Source organism: Pongo pygmaeus, chromosome 20, assembly GCF_028885625.2.
Source record: "Pongo pygmaeus isolate AG05252 chromosome 20, NHGRI_mPonPyg2-v2.0_pri, whole genome shotgun sequence".
NCBI lineage: Eukaryota > Metazoa > Chordata > Mammalia > Primates > Hominidae > Pongo > Pongo pygmaeus.
The window spans coordinates 60,069,858-60,089,443 of record NC_072393.2 but is presented as its reverse complement, the minus strand read 5'-3'; the positions used below and the strand labels follow the sequence as shown (position 1 = coordinate 60,089,443).

Sequence of the window (19,586 nt, the reverse complement as noted above, 5' to 3'; positions counted from 1 at the left end):
GCACAATCTCGGCTCACTGCAACCCCCACTTCCTGGGTTCAAGTGATTCTCCTGCCTCAGGCTCCCAAGTAGCTGGGATTACAGGCACCCAGCTAACTTTTTTGTATTTTTAGTAGAGATGGGGTTTCCCCACGTTGGCCAGACTGGTCTTGAACTCCTGACCTCAAATGATCCATCCACCTTGGCCTCCCAAAGTGCTGGAATTACAGGTGTGAGCCACTGCACCTGATCTACAAAAAAATTTTTTTTTAATTAGGCAGGTATGGGCCAGGAGCAGTGGTTCACGCCTATAATCCCAGCACTTTGGGAGGCCAAGGCGGGCGGATCACCTGAGGTCAGGAGTTCGAGACCAGCCTGGCCAACATGGAGAAACACCCCGTCTCTACTAAAAATGCAAAACTTAGCTGGGCGTGGTGGCACACACCTGTAGCCCAGCCTATAGTCCCAGCTACTCGAGAGACTGAGGTATGAGAATCACTTGAACCCAGGAGGTGGAGGTTGCAGTGAGGCAAGATCATGCCACTGTACTCCAGCCTGGGCAACAGAGCAAGACTCCACCTCAAAAAAAAAAAAAAAAAAAATAGGCAGGTATGGTGGTGCACACATGTATTCCGTTACTCAGGAGGCTGAGGCAGGAGGATCACGTGAGCCCGGAGGTCGAGGCTTCAGTGAGTTGCTATCACTCCACTGACCTTCACCCTGGGTGACAGAGCAAGAACCTGTTCCTAAATAATAAAATAAACGGGCTGGGGTATGAGTGATCACGACATAGAAAAGCAAGATGGCGCCCCCTTCAACCTCTCCTTCCTCCCAAGGTTGAGGAAGTGTCAGCTGGAGTCCGGGGCTTGTCAGGAAATGGCTTCTGTGCTCAGCACCAACCCACATCTGGTTGAGTTGGACCTGACAGGAAATGCACTGGAGGATTTGGGCCTGAGGTTACTGTGCCAGGGACTGAGGCACCCAGTCTGCAGACTACGGACTTTGTGGTGAGTTCTTCCTGGGGTCAACCATAATAAAATGGCAAATCTCTTCATATTGAATGACGGTATAAAAATGCATCCACAGGTCGGGCGCAGTGGCTCACGCCTGTAATCCCAGCACTTTGGGAGGCCAAGGTGGGCAGATCATCTGAGGTCAGGAGTTCAAAACCAGCCTGGCCAACATGGTGAAACCCCGTCTCTACTAAAGATACAAAAATTAGCCTGATGTGGTGGCACATGCCTGTAATCACAGCTACTCAGGGGACTGAGGCAGGAGGATCGCTTGAACCTGGGAGGCGGAAGTTGCAGTGAGCCAAGATCACGTCACTGCACTCCAGCCATGGAGACAGAGTGAGACTCCATCTCAAAAAACAAAGTAGAATGGTGGCTGCCAGGGCCTAGAAGAGGAGGAAATGGGGAGTTACCATCTAACAGGAACAGAGGTTCCATTTGGGAAGATGAAAAATTCCAGAGATGGGCCGGGTGTGGTGGCTCACACCTGTAATCCCAGCACATTGGGAGGCCAAGGCGGGTGGATCACCTGAGGTCTGGAATTCGAGACCAGCCTGACCAACATGGAGAAGCCCTGTCTCTACTAAAAATACAAAATTAGCCGGGCGTGGTGGCGGGCGCCTGTAGTTCCAGCTACTCAGAAGGCTGAGGCAGGAGAATGGCGTGATCCCAGGAGGCGGAGCTTGCAGTGAGCTGAGACCGCGCCACTGCACTCCAGCCTGGGCGACAGAGTGAGACTCTGTCTCAAAAAAAAAAAAAAAAAGTTCCAGAGATGGATGGCAGTGATGATTGCCCAATAACGTGAAACTACTTCATGCCACTGAGCCAGTCAGCCCTCTGTGTCCATGGGTTCTGCATTCATGAATTTCAACAACCATGGATCAAAAATATTCAGAAGGGCCGGGTGCGGTGGCTCACGCCTGTAACCACAACCCTCTGGAAGGCCAAGGCAGGAGAAGGGCTTGAGCGCAGGAGCTCAAGAGCAGCCTGGGAACCAGTGAGACTTCATCTCTACAAAAAATAAACATAATTAGCTGGGGTGGGTGGTATGTGCCTGGAGTCCCAGCTATTCAGGAGCCTCGGAGGCCAAGGCTGCAGTGAGCTGTGATCAAGCCACTGTACCCCAGACTGGGTGACAGGGTGAGACCCTGTCCCTAATAAAATAAGAAGTAAATTTAATTGTAGTAAAATACATGGAACATAAAATGTACCGTCTTCCCCAGTTTTGTTTGTTTGTTTCTTTTTTTTTTTTTTTTTTTTTGAGACAGAGTCTCCCTCTGTCGCCCAGGCTGGAGTGCAGTGGTGTGATCTCGGCTCACTGCAAGCTCCACCTCCTGGGTTCACGCCATCCTCCTGCCTCAGCATCCGGAGTAGCTGGGACTACAGGCGCCCGCCACCACGCCCGGCTGATTTTTTGTATTTTTAGTAGAGACGGGGTTTCACTGTGTTAGCGAGGATGGTCTCGATCTCCTGACCTTGTGATCCGCCCGCCTTGGCCTCCCAAAGTGTTGGGATTACAGGCGTGAGCCACGGCACCCAGCCCCAGTTTTGTTTCTTGTTCTGCCGCAGTATGATCTGCAGGAACCATCTTGGACTTTTTTTTTTTTTTTTTTTAATTTGAGACAGGGTCTCATTGACTCACAGAAGCTTGAGTGCAATGGTGTGATATCAACTTTCTGAAGCCTCAACCTCTGGGGCTCAAGCGATCCTCCTGCCTCAGCCTCCCAAGTAGCTGGGACTACAGGTGTGTGCTACCATGCCAAGCTAATTTTTCTTTTCTTTTTTTTAAATAGAGACAGGGTCTCGCCATGTTGACCAGGCTGGTCTGGAACTCCTGGGGTCAAGCAATCCTCCTGCCTTGGCCTCCCAAAGTGCTGGGATTACAGGTGTAAGCCACCACCATGGAACCCAGTCAGCACTTATTTATTACTATTTTTTTTTTTGAGACAGAGTGTCACCCTGTGGCCCAGGCTGGAGTGCAGTGGCTCTCCATCTTAGCTCACTGCAATCTCCACCTCCCAGGTTCAACGATTCTTGTGCCTCAGCCTCCCGAGTAGCTAGGATTACAGGTGCCTGCCACCACGCTGGCTAATTGTTGTATTTTCAGTAGAGTTGGGGCTTCACCATGTTGGCCAGGCTGGTTTTGAACTCCTGACCTCAGGTGATTCACCCACCTTGGCCTCCCAAAGTACTGGGATTACAGGCATGAGCCACTGTGCCCAGCCTTTTTTTTTTTTTTTTTTTTAATTTAAGAAAAAGTCTCGCTCTGTCACCTAGGCTAGGCTGGAGTGCAATGGCGCGATCTTGGCTCACTGCAACCTTCACCTCCCAGGTTCAAGCAATTCTTCTGCCTCAGCCTCCCAGGTAGCTGGGATTACAGGCACCCACCACCACGCCCGGGTAGTTTTTCTGTATTTTTAGTAGAGATGGGGTTTTACCGTGTTGGCCAGGCTCTCTCAAACTCTTGACCTCAGGTAATCTGCCCACCTCGGCCTCCCAAAGTGCTAGGATTACAGGCATTCCATTTATTTTTAGTTTTTTAGTTTTTTTTTTTTTTTTGAGACAGAGTCTTGCTCTATCGCCCAGGCTGGAGTGCTGTGGCATGATCTCGGCTCACTGCAACCTCCACCTCCTGGGTTCACACCATTCTGCTGCCTCAGCCTCCCGAGTAGCTGGGACTACAGGCGCCCGCCACCACGCCTGGCTGATTTTTTTTTTTGTACTTTTAGTAGAGACGGGGTTTCCCCATGTTAGCCAGGATGGTCTCGATCTCCTGACCTCATGATCCGCCCGCCTCAGCCTCCCAAAGTGCTGGAATTACAGGCTTGAGCCACCGTGCCCGGGCACATTCTATTTATTTTTAATAGTAGGCATCCTAATGGGTATGAGATGCTATCTCATTGTGGTTTTGATTTGTAGTTCTCTAATGATTATTGAGATTAAGCATCTTTTCAGGTGCTTGTTGGCCATTTGTACACCTTCCTTGAAGAAATGTGTATTCAAGTCTTTTGCTCATTGATTTTTATTTATTTATTTATTTTTGAGACGTAGTTCCACTCTTGTTGCCCAGGCTGGAGTGCAATGGCGCGATCTCAGCTTACGGCAACCTCCGCCTCCTGGGTTCAAGTGATTCTCCTGCCTCAGCCTCCTGAGTAGCTGGGATTACAGGCATGCGCCACCACACCCAACTAATTTTTTGTATTTAGTAGAGACTGGGTTTCACCATGTTAGCCAGAATGGTCTCCATCTCCCAAGCTCAGGTAATCCACCCACCTCAGCCTCCCAAAGTGCTGAGATTACAGGCGTGAGCCACTGTGCCCAGTCTAATTTTGTATTATTAGTAGAGACGGGGTTTCTCCATGTTGGTCAGGCTGGTCTCAAACTCCCGACCTCAGGTGATCCGCCAGCCTCGGCCTCCCAACGTGCTGGGATTACAGGCGTGAGCCACCACGCTGGGCCCTTTTGCCCATTTTTAAATTAGGTTTTCTGAAAATGCATTACTGTTAAGATTGGGGGCTTAGGCGCAACGGCTCACGCCTGTAATTCCAGTCCTTTGGGAGACTGAGGCAGGTGTATCACCCAAGGTCAGGAGTTCGAGACCACCCTGGCCAACATGGCAAGAAACCCTGTCACTACTAAAAATACAAAAACTAACTAGGCGTGATGCCACACGCCTGTAGTCCCAGCTATTCGGGAAGCTGAGGCAGGAGAATTGCTTGAACATGCGAGGTGGAGGTTGCAGTTGAGCTGAGATTGCACCACTGCACTCCAGCCTGGGCGACAGAGTGAGACTCTGTCTCAAAAAAAAAAAAAAAAAAAAAAGAAAGGAAAGCCTCCATAATATTTGTTGAATTGGACTTTGTGCAGGCTGAAGATCTGCCACCTCACTGCTGCTGCCTGTGAAGAGCTGGCCTCAACTCTCAGTGTGAACCAGAGCCTGAGAGAGCTGGACCTGAGCCTAAATGAGCTGGGGGACCTCGGGGTGCTGCTGCTGTGTGAGGGCCTCAGGCATCCCACGTGCAAGCTCCAGACCCTCCGGTGAGTCCCGTTTTGCTCACCACGCTAGGAGTCCCAGTCCATGAATGCAGCCCTCTCACCTGGGATCACGGAGGCCAGGTTGTCTCTGCTCCTAAACTCTAGCTACTACATCAGCCCTTTTTTTTTTTTTTGAGCCTCCCAAGTAGCTGAGATTACAGGCGCCCACCACCACGCCCAGCTAATTTTTTGTCTTTTTAGTAGAGACAGGGTTTCATCGTGTTAGCAGGATGGTCTCGATCTCCTGACCTCATGATCTGTCTGCCTTGGCCTCCCAAAGTGCTGGGATTACAGGCTTCAGCCACTGCACCTAGCCTACATCAGCCTTGTTAAAAGGATTTTTCTGGCCAGGCATGGTGGCTGACACCTTAATTCCAGCACTTTGGGAGGCCGAGGTGGGAGGATCACCTGAGGTCGGGAATTCGAGACCAGCCTGACCAACATGTAGAAACGCCCCATCTGTACTAAAAATACAAAATTAGCCAGGCATGGTGGCGCATGCCTATAATGCCAGCTACTTGCAAGGCTGAGGCAGGCGAATCCGCTGAACCCGGGAGGTGGAAGTTGCGGTGAGCTGAGATTGCGCCATTGCGCTCCAGTCTGGGCAACAAGAGCGAAACTCCGTCTCAAAAAAAAGGGTTTTTCTGACACACGGCCCTTTGCACAAGCAGTTCTTATTCCCTGGCATGCCTTCTGCTCTCTGTCCCCTCTTTGCCCGGAGAAGTTCAATTTTTCTTCTGAACACTCTTTACTTTGTATTTTGAGACAGGGTCTTGCTCTGTCACCAGTGCTGGAATGCAGTGGTGTGATCATAGTTCACTGTACCCTTGACCTCCTGGGCTGAAGCCATCCTCCCAACTCAGCCTCCTGAGTAGCTGGGACTGCAAGCGCACGCCACCACAGCTGGCTAATTTTTACTTTTTTTTTTTTTTTTGAGACGAGTCTCGCCCTGTCGCCCAGGCTGGAGTGCGGTGGCGCAATCTCGGCTTACTGCAAGCTCCACCTCCCGGGTTCACGCCATTCTCCTGCCTCAGCCTCCTGAATAGCTGGTACTAAAGGTGCCCGCCACCATGCCCAGCTAATTTTTAAAAAAAACTTTTTAGTAGAGATGGGGTTTCACCGTGTTAGCCAGGATGGTCTCTATCTCCTGACCTCATGATCCACCTGCCTCGGCCTCCCAAAGTGCTGGGATTACAGGCGTGAGCCACTGCGCCTGGCCAATTTTTACTTATTTTTTGTAGGGACAAGGTCTCGATTTGTTGCCTAGGCTGGTGTAAACTCTTGGCCTTAGGAGATCCTCTGGCCTTGGCCTCCCAAAGTCCTGGGCTTACAGGTGTGACCCACTACACCCAGCTGGACACCCTTTCTAATCCCTAGCTAAAATCTGGATTCCTAGATTTATGATCCTATGTGACCTCATACTTCCCCCTCAGCATCATTTATTGAAATTTGAAGGCAGGGTGCAGTGGCTCACACTGTAATCCCAGCACTTTGGGAGGCCAAGGTGGGAGGGTGACCTGAGGTCAGGAGTTCAAGACTAGCCTGGCCAACATGGTGAAACCCCGTCTCTACTAAAAATATAAAAATTAGCCAGGCGTGGCGGCAGACGCCTGATGTCTAGGTACTCAGGAGGCAGAAGAATTGCTTGAACCCGGGAGCCAGAGGTTGCAGTGAGCTGAGATAGTGCCACTGCACTCCAGTCTGGACGACAGAGCGAGACTCCATCTCAAAAAAAAAAAAAAAAAAAATTTGTAATTTGTGTATATGTGTGTGTGGTGGCATTCCACAAGCATAGGAGCTATGCCAACTGTATCTCCTAGTAAATAGTACAAGACGTGGGTAGAAGTGCTCAAAAATACACACTTTGTGTATTTTTTTATCAAGGCACCAGCAAAAAAACAAAAAAATCACACACACGGCTGGGCGCGGTGGCTCATGCCTGTAAACCCAGCACTTTGGGAGGCTGAAGCGGGTGGATCACGAGGTCAAGAGATTGAGACCATCCTGGCCAACTGGTGAAACCCCGTCTCTACTAAAAATACAAAAATTAGCTGGGTGTGGTGGTGTGCACCTGTAGTTGCAGCTACTCAGGAGGCTGAGGCAGGAGAATCACTTGAACCCAGGAGGCGGAGCTTGCAGTGAGCCGAGATCACGCCACTGCACTCCAGCCTGGGCAACATTGCAAGACTCTGTCACAAAAAATAAATAAATAAATAAATAAAAATTTGTAGACGGGAGGCTGAGGCGGGTGGATCACCTGAGGTCAGGAGTTTGAAACCAGCCTGACCAACATGGTGAAACCCCGCTTGTACTAAAAATATAAAAATTAGCCGGGCATGTTGCCACATGCCTGTAATCCCATCTACTTGGGAGACTGAGGCAGGAGAATCACTTGAGCTTGGGAGGTGGAGGTTGCAGTGAGCCGAGATTGCACTATTGCACTCCAGCCTGGGCAACAAGAGGGAAACTCCATCGCAAAAAGAAAAAAAAATTTTTTTTGGCACAAACAAGTTATTGGTTGTCCAGACTGGTCACAAACTCCTGACCTCAAAGAATCCTCCAGCCTCAAGCCTCACAAGATGCTGGGATGACAGGCATGAGCCAGGGCACCTGGCCTGATTCTTAGTTGCTTCCTTCTGTTCTCTTATTCCTCCCTTCCTCTCATCTTCCTACTTCTGTCATCTTTTTCTTTTTGTCTCTCAAGGGTAGAGATTGAGTCTGTCCCTCTGTCTGCAACCAACACAGGGCTTGGCACAGGGCCCTCCCAGCAGATATTTGCAGGAGGAATGCCTCCCACTCTGCCCTAGCATCCTGTCTTTGCAGGTTGGGCATATGCCGATTGGGCTCTGCCGCCTGTGAGGGTCTTTCTGCGGTGCTCCAGGCCAATCACAACCTCCGGGAGCTGGACTTGAGTTTCAACGACCTGGGAGACTGGGGCCTGTGGTTGCTGGCTAAGGGGCTGCAACATCCCGCCTGTAGACTCCAGAAACTGTGGTGAGCATCGGGGAGTGACGGGGTGGCAGTGGTCATGTTTGGACGGTGGAAGCGCTTTCTCATCCTTCATTTTTCTATTTATGAACTATCCTGCTTCACTACAAAAGATTCAGGTAGCAAGAAGAGAGGTGGAAAGAAAAGACAGGAGTCTCTCTGAACTTATTCTGATTTGGGGGTGCTGCCCGACTTAAAATTTTAAAAACTTAAGTCCGGGCGCGGTGGCGCACGCCTGTAATCCCAGCACTTTGGGAAGCCGAGGTGGGTGGATCACCTGAGGTCAGGAGTTCAAGACCAGCCTAACATGGTGAAAACCTGTCTCTACTAAATACAAAAAAAATAGCCGGGCCTGGTGGCACATGCCTGTAATCCAAGCTACTTGGGAGGCTGAGACAGGAGAATCGCTTGTACCTGGGAAGTAGAGGTTGCAGTGAGCCGAGATCATGCCATTGCACTCCAGCCTGGGCAACAAGACTGAAACTGTCTCAAAAAAAAAAAAAACCAACCAAAAATTAAAATTTAAAAATTACAAAAAAGAGGCTGGGCTTGGTAGCTTAATGCCTGTAATCCCAGCATTTTGGGAGGCCGAGGCGGGTGGATCACCTGAGGTCAGGAGTTCAAGACCAGCCTGGCCAAAATGGTGAAACACCATCTCCACAAAAATACAAAAATTAACCCAGCGTGGTGGCGCATGCCTGTAATCCCAGCTACTCAGGAGGCTGAGGCAGGAGAATGACTTGAACCTGGGAGGCGAGATTACAGTGAGCTGAGATCACGCCACTGCCCTCCAGCCTAGGGCGATAGAGCAAGACTCTGTCTCAAAAATAATAATTCAGGCTGGGCGTGGTGGCTCATGCCTGTAATCCCAGCACTTTGGGAGTCCGAGGCGGGCGGATCCTGAGGTCAGGAGTTCGAGACCAGCTTGGCCAACATGGCCATCTCTATTAAGAATACAAAAATTAGTCTGGCGTGATGCTGGGTGCCTGTAATCCCAGCTACACAGGAGGCTGAGGCAGGAGAATCGCTTGAACCCAGGAGGTGGAGGTTACAGTGCGCCGAGATCACACCATTGCACTCCAGCCTGGGTGCCAGAGCAAGACTCCATCTCGAGAAAAAAAAAAAATAATTCAATCTGGTGCTCTGTAAATTCCAATCAAATGTTAATTGTGACTTTCTCCCTCACCTTTCTGCCAGGCCAGCTGTAGCCCTAATCTGAAGGATTTAGAATGGGATGAGGCATCATCTAGTTTATTTGGGATTTTTTTTTTTTTAAACAGGGTCTCACTGTCACCCTGGAGTGCAGTGGCATGATCTTGGCTCACTGCAACCTCCACCTCCCAGGTTCAAGCAATTCTCCTGCCTCAGCCTCCGAGTAGCTGGGATTACAGGCGTGCACCATCTAGCCCAGATTTTTTTTTGAGATGGAGTTTCACTCTTGTTGCCCAGGCTGGAGTGCAATGGCACGATCTGGGATCACCGAAACCTCCGCCTCCCGGGTTCAAGTGATTCTCCTGCCTCAGCCTCCCAAGTATCTGGGATTACAGGCATGTGCCACCACCCCGGCTAATTTTGTATTTTTGGTAGAGATGGGGTTTCTCATGTTGGTCAGGCTGGTCTTGAACTCCCGACCTCAGGTGATCCACCTGCCTCGGCCTCCCAAAGTGCTGGGATTACAGGCGTGAGCCACCACGCCCGGCCTAGCCCAAATAATTTTTTTAAATGTTTCAGAGGCTGGACGTAGTGGCTCACGCCTATAATTCCAGCACTTTGGGAGGCCAAGGTGGGTGGATCACTTGAGGTCAGGAGTTTGAGACCAGCCTGGCCAACATGGTGAAATCCCATTTCTACTAAAGATACAAAAATTACGGCCGGGCACAGTGGCTCATGCCTGTAATCCCAGCACTTTGGGAGGCTGAGGTGGGCGGATCACCAGGTCAAGAGATTGAGACCATTCTGGCCAGCATGGTGAAACCCCGTCTCTACTAAAAATACAACAATTAGTTGGGTGTGGTGGCTCACGCCTGTAGTCCCAGCTGCTGGGCTGAGGCAGGAAAATCACTTGAACCTGGGAGGGAGTTTGCAGTGAGCCGAGATCGCGCCACAGCACTCCAGCATGGGCAACAGAGGGAGACTCCATCTCAAACAAAACAAAAATAAAAGGATACAAAGATTAGCCACGCTAATCGGTGGTAGTGCACGCCTGTAATCTCAGCTACTCAGGAGGCTGAGGCAGGAGAATCGCTTGAACCTGGGAGGCAGAGGTTGCAGTGAGCTGAAATCTCACCACTGTACTCCAGCCTGGGCGACAGGGTGAGACTCTGCCTCCAAATAACATAAGTAGCACCTGATGTTACCTTAACCAATTCCTTATCTTCACCAGGCTGGATAGCTGTGGCCTCACAGCCAAGGCTTGTAAGAATCTTTACTTCACCCTGGGGATCAACCAGACCTTGACCGACCTTTATCTGACCAACAACGCCCTAGGGGACACAGGTGTCCGACTGCTTTGCAAGCGGCTGAGCCATCCTGGCTGCAAACTCCGAGTCCTCTGGTGAGGAATGATGACCAGTTCTTTCTGGAGGAGGCTGGACATTGGGCTGGGAGCATGAGGGTAGATAAGCTGGATGGACAAATACGTTATGCACTGGTGTATGCAATTAGGGGACATACAGATGAGGACAAATATTACCTATGTCATCTACTGGCTGTGTGACCTTGGATAATTTTCTTGTCTGAGACCGGGCACGGTGGCTCACGCCTGTAATCCCAGCACTTTGGGAGGCCGAGGTGGGCGGATCACAAAGTCAGGAGATCGAGACCATCCTGGCTAACAAGGCGAAACCCCGTCTCTACTAAAAATACAAAAAATTAGCCGGGCGTAGTTGTGGGCGCCTGTAGTCCCAGCTACTTAGGAGACTGAGGCAGGAGAATGGTGTGAACCCGGGAGGTGGAGCTTGCAGTGAGCCAAGATCGCACCACTGCACTCCAGCCTGGGCGACAGAGTGAGACTCCGTCTCAAAAAAAAAAAAAAAAAAAATTTCCTTGTCTGTTGAAGGGGACCATCACGGCTCACCAATTGCATTGGAGGTCACTGTAATTCGAGTGAGAATCTAGAATTACTCTGCCTGGGTTCAAACTCCAATTGCATCTTTTTTTGGACAGGATCTTGCTGTCGCCCAGGCTGGAGTGCAGTGATGCAATCAAAGTTTAGGCTGGGTGCAGGGGATGGCGCCTGTAATCCCAGTACTTTGACAGGCTGAGTTAGGAAAATTTCTTGAACTCAGAAATTTGAGATTAGCCTGGGCAACATGGCAAAATCCCATCTCTACACAAACACACACCCCAGTTGTGGTGGCACACACCTCTCTAGTCAAAGCTACTCAGGGGGCTGAGGTGGGAGGATCGTTTGAGCCCAGGAGTTCGAGGCTGCAGTGAGGCATGCTTACACCACTGCACTCCAGCCTGGGTGACCGAGCAGGAACTTGTCTCAAGAAAAAAAAGGCCGAGGCAGGCAAATCACTTGAGGCCAGGTGTTCAAGACCAGCCTGGCCAACACAGCAAAACCACATCTCTACTAAAAATACAAAAACTTACGGCTGGGAGCGGGTGGCTCTATACAAAAATTAGCCGGGCGTGGTGGCACGCGCCTGTAATCCCAGCTACTTGGGAGGCTGAGGCAGGAGAATCGCTTGAAGCCAGGAGGTGGAGGTTGCAGTGAGCCGAGATCATGCCACTGCACTCCAGCCTGGGCAACAGAGCAAGACTCCATCTTGGGGAAAGAAAAAAAAATGGAGAACATAGTTGCATCTTCATAAGGCTATGATAAATTATGAATTGGCCAGGTGTGGTGGCTCACACCTATAATCCCAGCACTTTGGGAGGCCAACATGAGCAGATCGCTTGAGGTCAGGAGTTCCAGACCAGCCTGGCCAACACGGTGAATCCCTGTCTCTGCTAAAAATACACAAATTAGCTGGGCATGGTAGCACGCACCTGTAGTCCCAGCTACTCTGTAGTCCCAGCTACTAGGGAGGCTGAGGTGGGAGGATCACTTGGACATGGGACGTGGAGGTTGCAGTGAGCCGAGATCGCACCACCCCACTCCAGCCTGGGTGACAGCGAGACTCAGTATAAAAAAAAAAAAAAAAATTATGGCCGGGCGCGGTGGTTCACGCCTGTAATCCCAGCACTTTGGGAGGCCGAGGCGGGTGGATCACGAGGTTAGGAGATTAAGACCATCCTGGCTAACACAGTGAAACTTTGTCTCTACTAAAAATACAAAAAATTAGCCAGGCGTGGTGGCGGTAGTCCCAGCTACTGGGGAGGCTGAGGCAGGAGAATCGCTTGAACCTGGGAGGCGGAGGTTGCAGTGAGCCAAGATTGGAATTTCTGGAGGATCATGGAATGATCTTATCACAGTAGTGCACAATAGGTACTTAAGGCTTATTAATTGAATGCCACAGTAGTGGACTGGAATAACATCAACTCTTGTGTCCACAGGTTATTTGGGATGGACCTGAATAAAATGACCCACAGTAGGTTGGCAGCGCTTCGAGTAACAAAACCTTATTTGGACATTGGCTGCTGAATAGTCCTATCTGCTGGCTCTCCCCTGAGATCTGGACAGAGGAAGATGGGAGGGTGCTCATCACCCCTACAGCATAATGATCATGCTCCTTCCTAGAGACAAACTCATGCAGATTGAGATCAGAAGTCCCTCTGCTTGGGATCAAATTAATGTTTGACAGAGCTGGCCAGGCATGGTGGCTCATGTCTGTAATCCCAGCACTTCGAGAGGCCGAGGCAGGTGGATCACGAGGTCAGGAGTTTGAGATCAGCCTGGCCAAGATGGTGAAACCCTGTCTCTACTAAAAATAAAAAAAAAAATTAGCCGGGCGTGGTGGGGGGCACCTGTAGTCCCAGCTACTCGGGAGGCTGAGGCAGGAGAATCACTTGAACCCGGGAGGTGGAGGTTGCAGTGAGCCGAGATCGCGCCCCTGCACTCCAGCCTGGGCGACAGAGTGGGACTCCGTCTCAAAAAAAAAAAAAAGAGTTTGACAGAGCTTTAAGGGATGACCAACTAAGAGAGGTTTGATGACCCCTAACAGGAGGGGTAAAGCCCAACAGGGGCCAGGTGCGGTGTCTCACGCCTGTAACCTCCGTACTTTCGAAGGTGGAGGCAAGATGGGTTGCTTAAGTCCAGGAGTTAGAGACCAGCCTAAGCAACAAAGCAAGACTCCACTATTACTAATTAGCCAACTACTGTTAATTAGTACAATTAATTACCCAGGAGTAGCAGCACATGCCTGTAGTCCCAGCTACACTGGGGACTGAGGTGGGAGGATCGCTTGAGCCCAGGAGGTCCAGGCTACAGTGAGCTGTCCTTGCACCACTGCGCCCCAGCCTGGGCAACAGAGGGAGACGGTGAAAAATGGCCAGTAGTGGCCCTCAGAGGCCACCCAGCCCTGCCAAGCCCTGGCTGCATCAGGACATATTAATATTTGAGCTCTGGGGTGGGTGTCACTGCCATCTAGTGGACGACACTAGGAATGCAAGCCAACATCCAGCAAGGAATGCACAGGACAAAGCACTTGGTCCAAAGGCAGATTGTGCCAAATTGAGGAAAGCCTATTCTCAAATGTCACAGGATACACGGGACACTCAGCATTTAGGAAGAGACTGGTATGCAAGCTAACCCTCAGAATGCTTGTTATGCCAACAGCCCTGATCCTCCCTTGCTGGAGGGGATAATGCCTGAAATCTTAATGTGGCAGGTATGGCAGGATGGCCCCCTGCCTGGAATTCACTGGGCCCTGCCAAGAACTGAAACCTACAAGGCCACGTGTAGGCTGGCCATAACCTATCATACACTGTGCTTTCAACAAAAATACAGAGCCCGCCAGGTGCGGTGGCTCACGCCTGTAATCCAAATACTTTCAGAGGCCGAGGTAGGCAGATCAGCTGAGGTCAAGAGTTTGAGACCAGCCTGGCCAACATGGTGAAACCTACTAAAAATACAAAAATTACGCTGGGCACGGTGGCTCATGCCTGTAATCCCAGCACTTTGGGAGGCTGAGGCGGGTGGATCACTAGCTCAAGAGATCAATACCATCCTGGCTAACACAGTGAAACCCCATCTCTACTAAAAATACAAAAAATTAGCTGGGTGTGGTGGCATGCACCTATAGTCCCAGCTGCTGGGGAGGCTGAGGCAGGAGAATCGCTTGCACCTGGGAAGCAGAGGTTGCAGTGAACCAAGATCGCGCCACTGCACTCTAGCCTGGGCGACAGAGCGAGACTCTTAAAAAAAAAAAAAAAAATCTGGGTGTGGTGACTCATGCCTGTAATCCCAGCACTTTGGGAGGCCAAGGAGGGCAGATCACCTGAGGTCGGGAGTTCAAGACCAGCCTGACCAACATGGAGAAATCCCGTCTCTAATAAAAGTATAGAATTAACCAGGCGTGATAGCGCATGCCTGTAATCCCAGCTACTCGGGAGGCTGAGGCAGGAGAATCACTTGAACCCGGGAGGCAGAGGTTGCAGTGAGCCGAGATCACGCCATTGCACTCCAGCCTGGGTGACAGAGTGAGACGCCATCTCAAAAAAAAAAAAAAAGAATCCATATTCCCTTGGCGGGGTGCAGAGGCTCACACTTGTAATCCCAGCACTTTGGGAGGCCAAGGCGGGTAGATCACAAGGTGAGGAGATCAAGACCATCCTGGCCAACGTGGTGAAACCCCGTCTCTACTAAAATACAAAAAATTAGCAGGGCGTGGTGGAGGGCGCCTGTAGTCCCAGCTACTCAGGAGGCCGAGGCAGGGGAATCACTTGAACCCAGGAGGCGGAGGTTGCAGTGAGCCGAGATTGTGCCACTGCACTCCAGCCTAGTGACAGAGCAAGACTCCGTCTAAAAAAAAAAAAAAAGAGAAATCCATATTCCCATTTCAACACACAGAAATCTATATTCCCATTACTAGGAATTCGAACTAAGAAACTTTAAACTATGTCAGTGCCTGGTGGGAAATCAGGTCCCCATGCCGTGCTCAGCCCACACACTAGAGATCTACAAACCAAAACCTGCAAGGAGACTGAGGCAATTTCAGAAAAAGTGACCTTACAACTCCAGAGATCAGATACTGACTCAGTTCTGTGGACATAATTGTCCTATTGGCCAGGTGCAACAGTTCGTGTCTAATTCCAGCTCTTTAGAAGACCAAGAATTTTGATACCAAACTTAAGGTGCCACCTGAACACAAAAAAATTATCTACTCTATGTACTACTATCTATCTACCCCAGAAGGGGTATTCACGCGTAGACCCAGCTACTGAAGCTGAGGAAAAAGGAATGCTCGAGTCTGGGAAGTGGAGGCTACACCTAGCTCGATGGAACCGCTACATTCCAGCCTAGATGACAAGATCATCTACAAAAAAAAAAACTAAAAATGGCCCACCATTACCACGTAAAACTGTGCCTTAAGCTCTTTCTGCAATCCCAGTACTTTGGGATAAGAGATTGTTTAGGTTTCAAGACCAGACTGGGCAACATAGTGGGATCCTATCTCTAAATTTTTTAAAAAGTTATTTACCCAATATTCTTTATATGTCTGTGTTCAGTCCTGTTTCCACAGCTGCTTCTGAAGCAAACAGCCCTGCTTATAAACCACCCCCACCTACCCCCTGCTGGCCGTACAGGCCAAACCCTAAACAAGCTTAATAAACTCAACTAAAGGCTGGGCGCAGTGGCTCAAACCTGTAATCCCAGAACTTTGGGAGGCCAAGGTGGGTGGATCACTTGAGGTCAGGAGTTTGAGACTAGCCTGGCCAACATGGGGAAACCCCATCTCTACTAAAAATCCAAAAAAAATTAGCTGGGCATGGTGGTGGGTGCCTATAATACCAGCTACTCAGGAGGCTGAGGCAAAAGAATCGCTTGAACCCGGGAGGTAGAGGTTGCAGTGAGCCAAGATCGTGCCATTGCACTCCAGTCTGGCGACAGAGCGAGACTCCATCTCTTTAAAAAAACAAACAAACGAACAAACAAAAAAAAAACCCTCAACTAACAATCCCCAAGCTGCCTGTAGAAAAGATGACAGGAGGCCCAGGTAGGTCAAATATGACAGAGAAGTCTTACTGGTCACCATGGCAACTTCCCACCAGTGGTGGCGGTGTTGGTACAGAGGCTACAACTGCTTTATGAATTGCGGGTGCAAATAGCAAAACAAAACTCCCTTGAATTTGAGATCTTACTTCAGTTCAGATACTGTGGAATGGGCAAAGCAGCTGCAGGGGATAGGAACACCTACAGGGGATAGTGGCCAGCAGCCCTGGAAACCAGTGATAGGGCAAACAGCAACTAAGAACCTACTGAAGGCCCCACACAGTGGCTCACGCCTGTAATCCCAGCACTTTGGGAGGCCGAGGTGGGTGGATCACCTGGGGTCAGGAGTTCCAGAGCAGCCTGGCCAAAGTGGAGAAATCCCATCTCTACTAAAAAAATGCAAAAAAATAGCCAGGCATGGTGGCTTATGCCTGTAATCCCAGCTACTTGGGAGGCGGAGGCAGGAGAATCGCTTAAACTGGCGGAGGTTGCAGTGAACCAAGATTGCGCCATTGCACTCCAACCTGAGCGAGAGCACGAGACTGTCTCAAACAAAAAAACCTTTCAAAAATGAACTTAGGCCTGGCACTGTGGCTCACACCCGTCATCCCAGGGAGGCCACCCAGGGCAAGACGGTAAAGCCCCATCTCTACTAAAGGAGGGATGTTTGATTCCCCTAAGTTTCAGACCAAGCTGGCCAATGTATGAGACCCCAATTTCTACTAAACATTAGTGGAGCATGTCGGGACACTCCTGTGGTGCCAGCTACTAAGGGTGGGGTGAAGGGGTGCTTATGTGGGAAGATCTTTTGATCCAGGGAGCTCGGGCTTCCAGGGAGCTGTGATGGTGCCACTGCACTTCAGCCTGGGTGGAGTTTTTTTTTTGAGACAGTCTCGCTCTGTCACCTAGGCTGGAGTGTGGTGGCACCATCTCGGCTCGCTGCAAGCTCCGCCTCCTGGGTTCACGCCATTCTCCTGCCTCAGCCTGAAACTACAGGCGCCCACCATGCCCGGCTAATTTTTTGTGTTTAGTGGAGATGTGGTTTCACCTCACCGTTGTTAGCCAGGATGGCCTTGATCTGACCTCATGATCAGCCTGCCTCGGCCTCTCAAAGTGCTGCCACTGCGCCCGGCCTTATTTTTTAAACTTGTTTGAAGTTTAAAGAGCAGAACTCTCAAAGAGCAGAACTCTGAGTTCTAGCAGGGGTAGAAGGGAAGCACAAAATACTGTCAAGTATTTTTATGCAATGTACTTGGGTCTTAGAAGCTTCAGTAACGCCAGACATGAGGCTCATGCCTGTAATCCCAGTACTTGTGGAACCCAATAGACCAGAAACACAAGATGTTGTTCATAACATTTTATTAAAAAGTTAGGAAAAGTAAGACTGTGGCATTGTCGGTGTAGCAGGGTGTAAGCACTCCAGCCCATGCTCTGGCCAAACCCACTTCAGTCTTACATGGATGCTGCCTACCAAATTCAGGAAAAGGGCCCCAAATTCCCTTTAAGGCCAGCCAGATTCCCCTGACACCCCATCAAGCTTTTCCAGCCCTGTTCATCTGCAGGTGAACCCCGGATCCTGCCCACCCCAGAATATGCCAATTTTTATTATCTAAAATGGAGCATACAGACTGGTGCTCCGCAGAGAAGCCCGGGAACTCCAGGTCATAGCTGAAGCTGCAGTCAGACCCGCAGGCTCCCTTGAAGCAGGATGGTTCGTGATGCCCTACTCAAACAGGGACACCCCAAAATCGAAGCACTTCCCAGTACAGACAAAAAGGAAAGCGCCCCCATTTTGAGTATCCCAGTATGAGCTCCTCGCAAGGATCTGCCATCACTGTGACTTTCTTGCCTACAAGAGGTTGGCCTCCAATCATCCAACACATGTTAAATGTCAGCAATAAATTTGCTTGCTATGGGGGAAGAGGAAAGTTACATATCAATTATAACACCAACAGCAAAAAGTATTCCTTTCTTTGTGCATCCAGTCCCTTGGTCACAGCTGCTGTTTTTTGAGAATGAGTCTTGGTCTGTCGCCCAGGCTGGAGTGCAATGGCGCCATCGTGCCTCACTGCAACCTCTGCCTCCCGGGTTCCCGCCATTCTCCTGCCTCAGCCTTCCGAGTAGCCGGAACTACAGGCGCCCGCCACCACGCCCGGCTCATTTTTTGTACTTTTAGTAGAAAAGCGATTTCACCGTGTTAGCCAGGATGATCTCGATCTCCTGACCTCATGATCCGCCCGCCTCGGCCTCCCAAAGTGCTGGGATTACAGGCGTGAGCCACTGCGTCCGGCCGCCCGGCTAATTTTTGTAGAGAAGAGGTTTCACCATGTTGATCAGGCTGGTCTCAAACCTCCTAATCTGCCCCCGCCTCAGCCTCCCAAAGTGCTGGGATTACAGGCATGAGCCACCGTGCCCGGCGCAGGCGCACAGCCGCCCTTCAACGTTCTCTTCCTGTCACCATCTAACCCAGATTCCCTTAGTTGTGTCAGGTGGAAGCCCAGGAGCTCCCCCTCTTCCCTTCCCCAGGTTTTCCAGGAGCCATTACACCCAGACGCTGTAAGGGACATGTACCCAAGACACTTTTCCGGCTGGGAATCAAAACCACAGGCTCTTTAGTTCCTGCAGAAGACCGAGCTCCACGACATCCGCTGATATGGGCGTCACCGGTGACGCTCAAATGTCGCAGCACTTTCCACTTGGACATCAGAATAGTGCTCCACATTTGAGGCCCACAGGGTGAGCAGCTCCATCTGCAAGAGCCCTGGCCAAGAAATTTAAATTACGAGGAAACGGCCATAGGCAGGGTCTAGGGCCATCCTGCTACTCACCGCCCCCCCAACCAATGTATATTCCCCCTCCAGGTTGCGTTTTCTCAATCGGTAACACTCAAAAGATGGCGGCACTTTCACCAGAGAGCAGAAAGTGCCCCCACAGTTTGAGTGCCACAGGCTGAGGGGATGCGGCAAGACGGCGATGGAAGTGGAAGCACTTACCCATCAGAAGAGGCTTTTAAGCAAGGAGGGAGAGTAGCCCTTGATGAACTGTTGAAGGTCTTCAAAACACGAATTAAACTACCCTTTCTTAAAAAGAAAGTGAAAAACAAGGCTTTCCACGTATAGATATTCAAAGCACTCCCCCGCCCGTAGCCTCCAGATCCAAGCCATGAGGACTGAGTACAATGCAAGTAGGAAGGAACACGTGTGAGGGACAGTGGGGCCTTCGTCTTGAAGACTGAAAAAAAATCAGATATAGAACAGAAGCACAGCCCGGCTGGGCGAAGTGACTCAAGCCTGTAGTTCCAGCTACTCGGAAGGCTACGGTGGCAGGATTGCTTGAGCCCAGGAGTTCGAGACCAGCTTGGATAACATAGCAAAACCCCATCTCTACGAAAGAAAAAAAAAAAAAAAAAGGCCAAAAACCCCACATGGGAATGGTGGTGCGCGCCTGTGGTCCCAGCTACTGGAGGCTAA

General features: G+C 50.4%; 1 protein-coding gene across 3 annotated transcripts in view; it reads left to right on the top strand.

Annotated features, from left to right (window-relative positions):
* Positions 1-13,068, top strand: part of NLRP12 (NLR family pyrin domain containing 12) — a 32,793-nt gene extending 19,725 nt beyond the window's left edge. For 2 of the 3 annotated variants that reach the window (XM_054463277.1, XM_054463276.1), the window contains exons 6-10: positions 816-986; positions 4,860-5,030; positions 7,851-8,021; positions 10,399-10,569; positions 12,519-12,915. In XM_054463277.1, the coding sequence (XP_054319252.1) occupies positions 816-986; positions 4,860-5,030; positions 7,851-8,021; positions 10,399-10,569; positions 12,519-12,606 (772 nt within the window). In that variant the 3' untranslated portion in view covers positions 12,607-12,915. Of the gene's footprint in view, positions 1-815; positions 987-4,859; positions 5,031-7,850; positions 8,022-10,398; positions 10,570-12,518 lie in introns of all 3 variants that reach the window. The other variant, XM_054463278.2, reaches the window with a different exon arrangement.
* The last annotated feature ends 6,518 nt before the right edge of the window (positions 13,069-19,586 follow it).